This window comes from Vitis riparia, chromosome 18, assembly GCF_004353265.1.
Source record: "Vitis riparia cultivar Riparia Gloire de Montpellier isolate 1030 chromosome 18, EGFV_Vit.rip_1.0, whole genome shotgun sequence".
Lineage (NCBI taxonomy): Eukaryota > Viridiplantae > Streptophyta > Magnoliopsida > Vitales > Vitaceae > Vitis > Vitis riparia.
The window spans coordinates 34,005,642-34,019,228 of record NC_048448.1 but is presented as its reverse complement, the minus strand read 5'-3'; the positions used below and the strand labels follow the sequence as shown (position 1 = coordinate 34,019,228).

Below are 13,587 nucleotides of genomic sequence, written 5' to 3'. Positions count from 1 at the left end.
TATATATGCACTGTTGTTAAAATAAATTCCGCTTAAAAGGATCATAATAGGCTGTTTCTTTGATGTATAAGTGAACGTAACATCTCCCACACATAAAAAAACATAAAGTCAATTATTCTCTTTCGATCGTTTAATTTTTATCCCAATCACCATCACCATATCCAACAAACTTGAAATTGTTAAAGAGTGGATAATATAAACCATAATCAAGTGTACTTTTGATGTAGTGAATAATTCATTTGACAGTTTTCATGCAAGTCATCATTAGTGTTTTCATATAATGACTAGCAAGTTTATATGCTAAAAAAGAGTCTGACCTTGTACTAGTCAAATAGTATTGGCTTCCTACTAAGCTTTTTTTTTTTTTTATTTATTAAATCCATAGTTTCTCTTTCATGTCTTTATACTTTAACTCTAGATTTTATTAGTTTGTTAATCAAATTACAAATATTCATGTCAAACTTCTTGAAAATTTCTTTTGCACAATCTTCTTGAAAAAAATAAACACCTTTTTAGTTTGCTTGACTTTTATTCCAAGATATTATACAGCATGAGACCAATATTGGCGGTCTTAAACTCATAAGTCATTACTTCTTTGAACTCATCAAACATGATTGAATTTTTTTTAGTGAAGATCAAATATTTCACATATAAGCAGACAACTATATATATATATATTACTTTTTTTTGTTCACCTTTATGTAGAGAGCATGTTCATGAGGGTACTTAATAAAATTATTGTCTTAAAATTAATATTTGTCAATTCTATTATTCCATGCTTAGTGTTTGATTTAGTCCATAGAAGGTTTTTTCAATTTTAGAACTTTGCTCTCATCCCCTTTTATCACATAACCCATGGATTCTTCAGATGTCCATTTAACAAAGTAGATTTCACATCCACTTGAATTTTTTTTTCAATTATTTGAGTTATCATAGTTCTCATGTGTCATACTTCCTTATTGCTTTTATTTCCTCATTCATTGCATCTTTCCATCTTTTATCTTGAATTATTTTTTCAAAATCTATTGCTTTACAATTTTAAAAAGGACAAAAGAAAGTTACAATGTTTTGATTTTTCATTACCTCATAAATATCTTGTAGACTCCTAAATCATGCATGGTATCCTTTGGCCTAAGATTTCTAATGAAGATGATATTGTTGAAATTTCACAAGTTGATGAACTTGGAGTAGTGATCTCTTGTAGTTCTTTATCCATTTCCTTTTAATAAATTTACAATAGTCAATTCTCTAGAAAAATAATCGAATATTGGTTCTAATTCTTCCACACTTAAACTTTCAAAATTTCCTTTAAGAGTTTGAAGACAAACTTTTTGTACCTTATCAACTGCTTTATGTGTGCTTTGTGTAATATCTCTTATGCTTTTTTGGCAATAGTTGCACTTCAAATCTTCCCAAAAGTACTTTCATCCATTATTTGATAGATGAGGGTAAAAGTTTCCTTATCTTTCTTATATATTTCAAAAGATTCCTTTGATTTTGTCATAGCATGGTTTCCTCTTAAGGCTTTTTATTTTGGGGTAATGCGGTTTCATCTTTTGGCTTCTTATAGCCTTTATCTACAACCTCTCATGCATCTTGCAAATCAAGTAAAACATTTACATTGATACTCTATTTATCAAAATTGTCTTTGTTTAATTAGTTAGGGACCGGAAATGGATATTCACTTATCATTTTTTTTCATATGACTTTGATGGAAATTTGTTATGGCAATAGGGTTGAAAGAAACATATATATACAAACTGTTATATAAAGAAGGATAAATAGTTGAAGAGACTTAAAGTCTATTATCTTCTAGTATTCTTGTTTAAATATTATATAATGTCTTATTTATGGATACTTACATCGAACAAAATAAAATCTCTGAAAAAAAAAATATAGGAATTCACTCATCACTCAAAATAAAATATTATTTTTAACATAGCTAGAACTAATTTTCCTTCTTAGATTCTAAACAAGTTTAACTTTTCAACATTGTATACATGGCTCTGATTAATGTTCCTTATAGGTAGTGACATATGATCATATAAATAAATTAGATCCTTTAATTTTTATCACTTATCTATTATTAAAAATAAAATGAAATAATCTTTCAAACGAAGAATGTTTGCCTGATTTATGTATTTTTTACAAGCTTCATGAATGAAGATATATTGCTCCCAGAAAAGCCAAATGTGTAGTTTCAGGTTGCAAAATGAGCATGACTCTTATAGATGACAATCTTTGGAAAATGATTTGTTTTTATTTTATTTTATTTTTTTTCAAATTTAAATTATTTTTTTCTAGGAATATTTTAATAGGGAAAATTGCCAAACCACCTACAACATGTTTCTCCTGCTACCACTTTACAAGAGCAACACTTTACCTCTATTAACTGAACTACATTTGCAGCCACCAAAGGTAAGCATAGCTCACCATGCTCGAAAATAATATTAAAATGACCCTTCTTTCATACAGGGAGTGGAATGGGGTGGGAGGGTGTTGGGTTTGGAACTTCATAAAAAACAAAGTGCTTTTTTTTTTCTTTCTCTTTATTGTCTTTACATTGAGGTTTTGAACTAATTAACTTGGGACCTCTACCCTAGTTTCTTTTCTAGCTTTGAAGGATGAGCAAAGTAGTAGACTCAGATGCCAAGAACGAACAGTACTTAAAAGCCGCCTCATCTGCACCTTACGGGTTAATTGCACAATCCTATCAAAAAGCACCACAACAGTCTAGTGTTGTCCGTGGGAACTGTTACAAAAAGCCATGAGCAAGTAATAGGTCGATTGAAGGTGGGTTGCCTGGAATTGGGGTCTCCTCACTCCTTAAAGCCTCAAATTTCCGATGGTGGAAGATCCCTGTAAAAACTTGGAGGGTGTCCTGAAAGGGGGAGTCTTCTTTGTGTTGCTTGGAGTTAATTTTCATCTTTGTAATTATTCCACTTCCTTTGTTTTTCACCTTCAATATTCCATTCTTTCTCAACTTGATTAAAGAAAATATGGGGAACCCATTAGTTTTAGGCTTTTTCCAGAACTTTCCTGTACATTTTTTGGCTGGCCAATACTCCAACATTATCACACTTTAAGTTAGCTATTGGACTAATAGGTATATCAAGCCAATAACTTTATACTTTGGATTGCAATTTAAATAACCAATGTCATGACCAGCCTTTTTTCACAGGCACCCAGTTGGTTACCCAATTTCAGAGAAATCCTACCTATCACTTCGTCTCATGGACAACCTCTTCTATTTACTCTTTCTAATATTCCTTCTCATGGACAACATTCTTTTGTCGGCACTTAGCTTAATGAACGTAAAACATATCATGATAAACCGTATGTGCACGTGTCTATTGCTCTCTACACTCAACAACACAATATTAGTGGAGTGATTGTTATGCAGTTCAATAATTCACCTATGAGCTATCAATCACTTTCTTTGAGATTTTTTAGAAGCATGCTTCCCATATATGGCAAAAGTTGAAGTCCATTTCCAAGGAAAAAGAGAACCCTACGATGTTGTGGAAAGAGAAAAAGATAGAAGAAGCGGAAAAAGAAATCCAAGTGAAGAATAAAGGATGTACAAGAAGAAGATCCAAGAAGAAGAGATGTATCTCAAGGGCACCATAAATATTCTCTCCAATTGCTTCTTCTTTGGCTTAAAAACTCAACTATCACGAAGGCCCACAAAAAAAAAAAAAAATAATAATAATAATAATTTAGGCCATCATATGTTGAATATTAACCCACCTATGAAATAAATAATAACTAAATAAAATCACGTATCCCTAGACTTCGGTTGGGTCATCACACAAGAAGTATCTTAAACAACGGTCTGCCTGAACAAGAACTCTACCCCAAATGGAAAAGAAGACGATTATTATTAGGACAAGAAGGAATACTCACAGAGAAATAGAACAAATAAAACAATAATAAAAGGTGAAGCCCATGGGCGTTGCCACGTGTAATATTACTATTATTATCATTATTTTTCTTTATCAGGTTCCTACAGCCGACTAAAGATAAAAAGCAAGAGTAACACGCCGAGAAGTGGTGAGATCCGAAATGAAGCGGAATGGAAAATGTGAGCAAGAAAGAAGAAGCTAAAAATAGTGATACAAATCCAAAACCCAGTCTCACTGTTGGATATGGGAGGGTTTGGCTGCCTCCCAAGCCTTTCTTGGTCCCAGGAGTGTGAGTCAGTAGGAGAGAAACCAATTACTCCGGGGTACTCCTCAAGAAGGCTTCTCATCCTGACTATGCCATCTTCAAATGTGGATTCATAGCGATAATCAAGGACACTTTTAGCAGGATTCCTTTCATGAGTGTACTGGCCATAACTAGTCTGTGCTATGAGAGGGTTTGGCTGCATCCGAAGCCTTTCTTGGTTCCAGGCATGTGTGCCATTCGCATCTTCATAGACCTGTCCACTGGGTTGGTCATCTTCAGGGCTTCTCCTGATTATGATATCTTCTAATCCCCATTCACGTAGATCATCAAGGACACTTCCACAAGCATTCCCCTCATCATCAATGTTGTTGTCATTACTAGTCTGCACTCCAAGGCCCTCATTCAAGCAGCATCTCCCACTGGAATAATCGCCATCATGGTTATAGTTGTCATCACTGCTACCTTCAATGTACAATGGACAAACTCCCCAATGCTTCACAATGCAGGACTTCCTGCTTGTACTAAATGAAAACTTAATGCGACTCCATTTCTTATCATTGAAGCCCAAAAACGATGGTACATAGGCCAGCCACAGATGATCTGAATTAATTGTCGTATCTTCAAGTTGGCAAGTGCGAGCATCAGTAAAGGAACATACCCAACTGGATTCGGATTCGGATTCGGAATTAAGATCATGTAAATCCAAGTTACAGTAGGTGGACCAACCCCTTGTAATGGACCCATCCTTGGGTGCTATAACAGCAGAAAGTGCAAAACCCAGGAAACTACTGTCGTACCAATCTGGATCTACATCTATATCTACTTCATGCCCCTTACTATAATGCATGAACCAATCAGGTATTGTACTTCCAGGAAAAACAGTACTGAATGGCACCTGAACGTTTGGGTATTGCTGCACAACAAAAACCATGATGCTGCTGAGAGAAACCTACACGCCCTATTATTTTTGGTAATAAAAAATCAATTGTTTTTTTCACTTTATTTACAAATATATTTGGCGACTGTCTCTATGATAACATATCAGATGAATCGTCTGCAATGGTAATAACATGCATGAAGAAGTCAATTGTGTGCAGTGGTGATTTTTTGCTAATAATATTCATGATTAGGATATTGAAGGTGTATACTAAAAAATTAATTAATATTATGTCGTTATATATATATATATATATATATATATATATATATATAATATATATATATATATATATTTTGAACTACAAATTTAATTCTTTTTAAACATTTCTTCATTGGTTGGGTAATATAAAAAAAAAATTGTGTTTCAAATAACATTTTTTGCAAATGGAAATCATGATGACATGAAACCAGAAGAGGACTTACTTGATCATAAGCGGACTTCCATCTATCTTGGTCAAAATGGGTTGCCATTCTCCGTAAATGAGGCCCCATCTTACTTTGATACTTGGTCAGTTGGAAGCAATTACCAAATATAGAGCCTCCAAAACATAGGAAAACTGATTGAGGGGAGATGTACTCAAGTGATGTGCAATTATCACTTGCATTTATAAGTTCCATACTTGATGGAAGTGGTGGCAATGCTCGAAGGCTCCTGCAATCTTGCAACTGAAGCTCCCGTAGATGAGAAAGTCGATCCAAGATCCTTGGCAAAGCATCCAAGTTGTCTGAGTTCACTTGAGGTTTTCCAAGTCTTGAGCAGCCAGAAAGAGAAAGGGTCTCAAGATGTGCCAATTTACAAATGCTGCTTGGAAGACTCAGGAGCTTTTCGCAATTTTGTAAATCCAGCACAACAAGCTTGGTGGCATAAGCAATTGAGGAGGGGAGTTCTGTTATAGCAGTCCCGTCAAAACAGAGCTTGGATAAGCATGGCATGGGCTGTGAGATAACCGGAAACTTCTCTAGCTTTGAGCAACCAGAGAGATTGAGAGCTTCAAGGGATACCAACTGATCCAGGCCTGGAAAATGCTCAAGGTTTATGCAGTTTTTGAAACTCAAGCCAATGAGTTTGTCCAAATCTCCAAGAGACGAGTGAATTTTACGCAACTGTGTACAACCTTCAAAATTCAAGATTTTAAGATTGGCGACCCTTGAGAAATCCGGAGTTTCTGCCAGGTATTTAGAGTCGCTAAGATCAATATATTTTAAGTTTTTAAAAACCTGTAACAAAAGACAAGTGATTATAAATAATTACACTTTATTATTTATATAACATATTATCCCAAAAAAAATAAAAATAATAAAGAGTAAATCAACCATACCCTGTTTCCTTCCCAGAGCCGAGTAAGGTGGCTTTTAGTCATGGAGAGGAACACAAGATTCTGGGACTTAAAATCAGATGGCAATGATTTCAGAGGATATTCTTCCCACATTAGGAGCCTCAACTCATCATAATGAAATTTGAAGTCATCAGAAATGTGTACTTGACATTGCATCAGTCTGGAGCTACATTCAGAGTCGTCGGAGAAGCTAGATTCATGGATCGCGAGCAATCTAAGTTTGCTCATATTGCCAAAGGCTTCAGTGGTAAAACATATTTCCTTTAAGCCAGACAAGTTAAAGTCTATGACTTCCACTTCATCAGTTCCCTAACAATATTGATAGGATAAGTGAAAAGCATGCAAAATCTCACAAATAATACAGAAGAATAAATAGTTAAAGAAAAATAATATTTTTGAAGCTTAAATTTTCCTATATATATATAAAATAATATATTTGACTCTCACCATATTTTTTTCCAGTACATGACAGATATCTTGTTGCTCCCATAATCTAGTACGTTTACCAGGCTCTTTAGGAGAAGTTCGCCTGACAATTTCTTTACCCATTTCTATTAGTAGATCATGCATATGTAACTCATCATCCAAATTTCTTATTAGTGACTTATCAATGAGGGTTCTTATTCCACTGATTGCAGAAAAACCAAAACTATTGAGCATTTCTGTTGTAAAATCTTCTTCCACCTCATTAAAAAAAATGGCAATATCCAAAAATATATTCTTCTGGTCATCATCTAACTCATCAAAACTTGTTTGAAGCACTTTGCGAATTTCCATGTCAGGGATTTTTTCTAGTTTATTCAGTGCACATTCCCATTCATCTTTGCTTTTCTTGCATAAAGAACTTCCTAAAACTTCAAGAGCCAATGGAAGACCTTGAGCATAAGCTATTACACGCTGAGAGAGCTCCATAACATCTTCTGTAGGAGGGTGGTTTATAAAGGCATGATGATTAAAGAGCTCAGTGGCTTTATCGTCTTGTAATTTCTGGACTTCATAAATAACATCCACTCCATGCATGGTTAGAACATGTTTATCCCTGGTTGTTATAATGATTCTACTTTGTGGCCCAAACCAATCAAGTTCTCCTACTAAAGTTTTTAATATTGACCGGTGGTTCACATTATCGATAACAATAAGGACCTTTTTTGAGTGAAATCTTGCCTTCACCGAAGTGATTGTCACATCTATGTTTTTATCCCTTAGTACCTTTGAAAGAAGTTCTTTTCTTAAATAGTCATCACCTTTACTTGCCAAATGTTCTACATTGGGAAGAAAGCAACAACCTTCAAATTGGCCAGAAATTTGTTCATAAATAGCTCTAGCAAGGGTGGTCTTACCGATGCCACCCATACCCCAAATTCCTACCATACGAACATCCATTGACGGAAGACATAATAACGATTCCAGTTCCCTTATACAAGAATCCACTGCCACTAGGTTTGGGGCATCTTTCAAAGGTACAGAATATAAATCTTTGGAAATATCTGCAATGATTTCCTCAATAAGTTGAGCCTCAGGCCTGTCAGTTTGAATTTGAAAAACAAATAGTAGTAAGTTTGATAACCCATAAATAGTTCAAAAAGTAGTAAAATATTTGACGGCTTGAAAGGAAACATGTGAATGCATAGTCTTGTTTATTGCGAGTTCAGCTGGGGGGAGGGGGAAGGAAAGGTTAATTGAGTATGATAGAATGGTCAATTAAGATATAATTGAATCAAATTTCCAACTGATTCCAATCATGAAACAGCAGGAATTTGAATGATTAGATAGAGGTAAAAATAGATTTAGCATAATTGTGTTATTTCAGCACTTCTGTTCCTTTTTCTTATTCTGTTTAAGATCTAAACCAGGACTCTAGATAATTATGATGATAATGACAATGTAATGAATAACAAAAGCAATGAATTAAAAACAGTTTGGCTTTAGAAAATTACTTGTTCTTCACGGAATGCAAGCCAGATAAATTGGCAACTTGAGTTAGAGCCTCCCTCCACTTCTGCACCTTCTCTACCTTGATCTTCAAATTCTCTTTATGTTTAGCCAGGGCTTCCCCAAAACTTCCGGTCTGGTTCCGAACATGTGATGGATCCACATTGTAGAAGATAGGCACAACCTTCAGATTTTTGGTTCTTTTGCACTCTAGTATCATCACAAGTTCCTCTAGACACCACTTGGAAGATGCATAATTTTCTGACAGAACAATGATAGAGCACCTTGATCTTTGGATTGCTGTAACAAGTGTGGGAGATATCTCTTCACCTGTTCTAAGCTTCTTATCATCCATAAAGGTTTCAATTCCTTTTTGGTCCAAAGCTTTATAGAGATGGCCAGTAAAATTATTGCGAGTATCCTCTCCTCTAAAGCTGAGAAACACAGCATACTTCCAATCAGAAGAAGAAGAAATTGAAGAAGCCAGTGAAGATGAAGAAGAATCCATTGAAGAAGAAGCCAGTGAAGGAGAAGAAGAAGAAGAAGAAGAAGAAGAAGAAGAAGAAGCCAGTGAAGAAATTGAAGGAGCCATTGAAGAAATTGTTGAAAAAGAAGAAGAATCCAGTGAGGAACAAGAAATTGAAGAAGAAGCCATTGAAGAAGCAGAAGAATAGTTTTAACAAAGAGATCTAAGTCGTGAAACTCTCATTGACAGATTTTGGTGCTAAAGAAGCGCATCTGAGTGGGGCTTAAGAAATTGAAGAAGCAGAAGAATAGGTTTAACAAAGAGATCTACGATGTATAACCTCTCATTGACAGATTTTGGTGCTAAAGAAGCTCATCTGAGTGAGGGTAGGTTGCTTCCAAGTGAGCAAGTTGTGCAATGAACTCTACAAAATGATTCAATTTTCTTTCTTTTAGTCTATCGAAGCATTTGTTCAGAGATTCCACCGAATTGCTCGCACCAAAGCTTCTCAACCTTTTAGTTGTGTCCACGTTCAAAGATGCCTCTGAATATTTAATTTTTAACATTTTTTTATAATGCAAAAGAGACAAATGAATGCAAAAGATACAAATGAATAGGATATATACAAAGACTTTCCGCGTGAAAGTCGATGGTCAACTGAAGTCTGCAAAGAGTCGACCAAACTGTATAAGATCTCAGCCATTGGTGCCCTCTGAGAAACTTCATCCTTTTTCCTGGTAATATATATATATTAGATGGATATAAAAAGGAAAAAAATAATGATTTTTATATTTTTTTCCGCTTGCTTTCGAGAAATGAAATTTATTTTTTTAGACTTTTTTTCTTATTTAGTTATTTATTAAAAAAAGTTTAAAAAGAAAAATAAATCATCAAGAATGCATTTTTCTTAAATTTGGTTTTGACATTTTTTAAAAAGTGAAGAGAATAAATTTTAGTATTTTTTCTTGTCTTTTTCTATATTGGTCAAATATAATTTTTTTAAAATATTTTTTAAGAGTTTGTTTGATAGTAGTTTTAGAAAGCACTTCTAATATAAAAAACACCTCAAAATATTGAAAAATTACTTGTGATGCTGCCTAAAAAATATTTGATAAATGATTATCTGGAAACATCTTTACTAAAAACACTTCAAATATAAAGACTATCAAAGACATTCTAAGAATTTGTTTAATAGTATTTCTAGAAAACACTTCTAGTGTACAAAATTTTTTGAAAAAAAAAAAACCTTTTGATAAAATTTAAAAAACATTTTTAAAAAGTTAAAATTTTATTTATTATAGTGCTTCTCAAATAAACAATTGATAAATGATTTAAAAAAAAACATTTTTGTAGAAAATATTTATATTGAAAACACTTCATATAAAAATATTGTTAAACATACTCTAAATTTATCTTAATATTTTTCTTAAATCAAATTGTATATCATAAGAATAAACTTATTTCATTTTAATTCAATTAAGGTGGACATTAGAAATTTCCATAGTACAATAATAACCACTTAAAAGAGTGGGCTTATGGGATTGGAAGTGTAAGAGGAATTGAAACTAGTATACCTCAAATAAAAGAGGGGATGACTTTCTTTAAAGTAAATTGAGGTGACAATTCATGTTAATGGGTCATATTCATATCGTGTCAAAACTTAAATATTCTATTATATAAATTAACCCAAACCTAACACAAATAATAATTAAGTTAAAAATATAAATTTAAATCTTACCTATTTATTAAACAAGTAATAAACCAAGTAAATCATTTAACTCATTTAATAATCAGGTTCTCCTATTTAAGAATTAGGTTGAGTTAGGTCTTTAATTAATCCATATGATTTATTTCTCAACCAAACATATTTATGACTCAATTGACTTATTTATTTTAAAACAAATTTAAAATAAGTTAAATATTAATTAAATAGTTGAAAGTTTGATTAGGTTAATTAACATGATTATTAAATAGGTTAGTTCAGGTCAAACTAATGTTATGTAGGCTAATCCAAAAATTAACTGCTAACTTATCAAAGTTTTAGAAACTAGAGTAGTTGGTCCGAGCGATTGAATTGTCGACCTCTCTAGTCTGAGTGGGATCTATTTCTTTTATCAACAAGTGATTTTTGGATGCCAAGCTCTTTTTTTTTTTTTTTTTTTTTTCGTTTTTGTATTTAATGCATACTACCTTTTTAATACTGTAATACCACTCATATCATGTAGAAAACACACAAGATTTAACTTAATAATATACCTATTTTACATCTTCCAAATTTATTATCTCATTCAAAATATATATTTTAAAAGTTTGAATAAATTTGTTGATTGATCAAACAATATCATGGGATCAATTGAGCCCTCATGTATCGAATATCAAACATTATTTCAAAGAAAAGTTTGAATATTTTGTTTTGTATTTCAAGTTAATGATAAATTATCAAAGGTTATCATGAAGGAAATTTAAAGAAGTAAGATTAATGAGTTTGTTATAAGTCAATCCTCTAATAGTCCTAATTAACTTGTTTGATGTAGTTAAACCAATATTTTGGGCTATACTTGTTAATCGATTTGTCTATAACATACTGCTTCTTAAAATTAAATAGAAGTGATTTATTGTGACTATATGGTAAAATTCAATGGGTAAGGTGGTCAAGGTAACACACACGGTTAACCTGGTACATTGTATACTTGTTAGCCAACCATGTCCCTTACAAGCGTCCAAACCTAATTAATTTGCACTATGATTTTCCATGGTTTCCATATTAGCTATCAAAATAAAAATGGTTTTACTTAATAGAGAGACACATGGCTGATACTAAAAAATGTTTTTACTTAATATTATTTTCTTCCCACAAAACATATGTATTATTTTCCCATGCTAGAAAATTTTCATTTTTTATTTACCATAGTTGTTGACGTTTTACCATATGGTGCTTGAGTAATGAAAAGTAACATGCACAAGGAAAGCTCAAAAGGAAGGAGGGAAAGCTCAAGAGGATGGAAGATGTTAAGAGTTTCAAAAGTCTCCTTAGGGAGAAGTTATTTTTTATTTTGATTATACATGTGAATAGTAGAAAATAAAGAAAAAGATAAGATTTTTAATATGGTTCGATGATCAATGTGATCCCTATTATGTTCATGGAGTGCATCAACACTCAAGAATTCACTATTCAAAAGGAACAAGAAGGGTTACAATGGTAAAACTCTCGAAAACACCTTTCAATTGTAGCCACACTTTCTAAATAACAAAATCCTAAAATATAAAAAAATTAAATATATAATAAGGGTAAGTTCATCATTCATCATATAACAAAAATTTCTCTAAGGGGTGTTGGCCTCTTCAACCCTTATGAGTTGACCAAGTAGCTCAATCCTTATTAGTTCAGCTCGGAGCTTGACTCCCGACATTCCAAGCGAAAAATAATAAAATTGATTCAAACTTCACAATCCAACTGGCTACTAATTAGAGCCATAATTTTTTAACAATAAAGGTTATAATACTTTGTTGTGTGGTAAAAGAATCACTTGCAAGACAAGGCAAGTGACATTGAATTACTTTATTTTTCATAAGCTTCCTTCAAAGAACAAAGCCTCTTTCCTTTGTCCTAGGAAAGATCACGTATAACACTTTTTTCAAATTTTGTTTTATTTTAGAAAAAGACCTCTGCTTTGATACATTTCCTCTTGGAACTAATCTAGAACCATAATTAGACTCGTGGTACAATCTCCCACTTATGTTTGTTTATATATTGCATTTAATTAACTTAATTTGATTTCTTTTAGTTTACCTTTTGAGTCAAAGTATGAATTAAATTAGTATAGAATCAGATAATTTGATAATTAGATTATTGAATCGAGTGATCCGATTGATTTTGAAGTATGAGTTAAAATCGATATTGAATTAATTGAGATACTCTGATGATTGGACTATCATATCAAGTGACCCAATTTGTTTTTTCGAAATGGTCTTCACTCTTGGTTTGAACCATATCAATTTTTTTTAAGTTTATTTAAAAATTTTAATTTTATTAAAATAAATATATTTTATAAATAAATAAATAGTATAAAATTTTAAAACTTATTTGAAAGAGAAGTATATTTTTATTATATATGTGTTAAAAAAATTAATTAAAATAATTTTTTATTAATTATATATTTAAAGGGATATTGGAGGGATAAGGTAAAACCTTGGGTATAAAAAAATTCCTTAGCCCATTTACCATTTCCCAAACTGAGAGGTACCTAAAAACATATGCTCCATTTTTATCCTTTAAGTGTGAAAAGAATATGCAAAATAGAGATAAGCCTCAAATGCTTAAATCAGATTTAGAAGGGGATGGAAAAGTGTACTTTTGTTAGATGGAAAAAGTGTTTTTATCATGTAAATATCAAATAATTTCATATATCAAAGTAATTATGATATTTTATTATAATACAATCACCCTAAAACGAAAAATTTAGGTTGATATTATCTCATTAGCGAGTAGAAGATATTCATATTGAGGGCTATGTTATTTGCCTCATCTACGTATGTCATGGGTGTATATTCCATTTCCTAACCAAAAAGTGCATGTGCAAACACGGTGGAGGGCCTATCAAGTCCAAAAGAAAAAGGAAATTAAGATGACCCTAGGACTAAATTTTTTTTAACCTTATTGTCCTATTTAAAAGATGTCAGATTAGTTCACGAGGCTTCCTACATTTCCCTAGAAACAAGATTGAAGTTTCTCATAAGCCACGA

General features: G+C 32.3%; 1 protein-coding gene across 1 annotated transcript; it reads right to left on the bottom strand.

Annotated features, from left to right (window-relative positions):
* Nucleotides 1-3,955: 3,955 nt before the first annotated feature.
* On the bottom strand, nucleotides 3,956-8,893 carry LOC117906316 (disease resistance protein RML1A-like). The gene is made up of 5 exons (XM_034819305.1): nucleotides 8,384-8,893; nucleotides 6,894-7,968; nucleotides 6,429-6,755; nucleotides 5,533-6,327; nucleotides 3,956-5,083 (listed from the first exon to the last, which is right to left on the bottom strand). The coding sequence occupies exons 1-5, from the start codon at nucleotides 8,884-8,886 to the stop codon at nucleotides 4,007-4,009; spliced, it is 3,777 nt and encodes a 1,258-aa protein (XP_034675196.1). The 5' UTR covers nucleotides 8,887-8,893; the 3' UTR covers nucleotides 3,956-4,006.
* Between the last annotated feature and the right edge of the window lie 4,694 nt (nucleotides 8,894-13,587).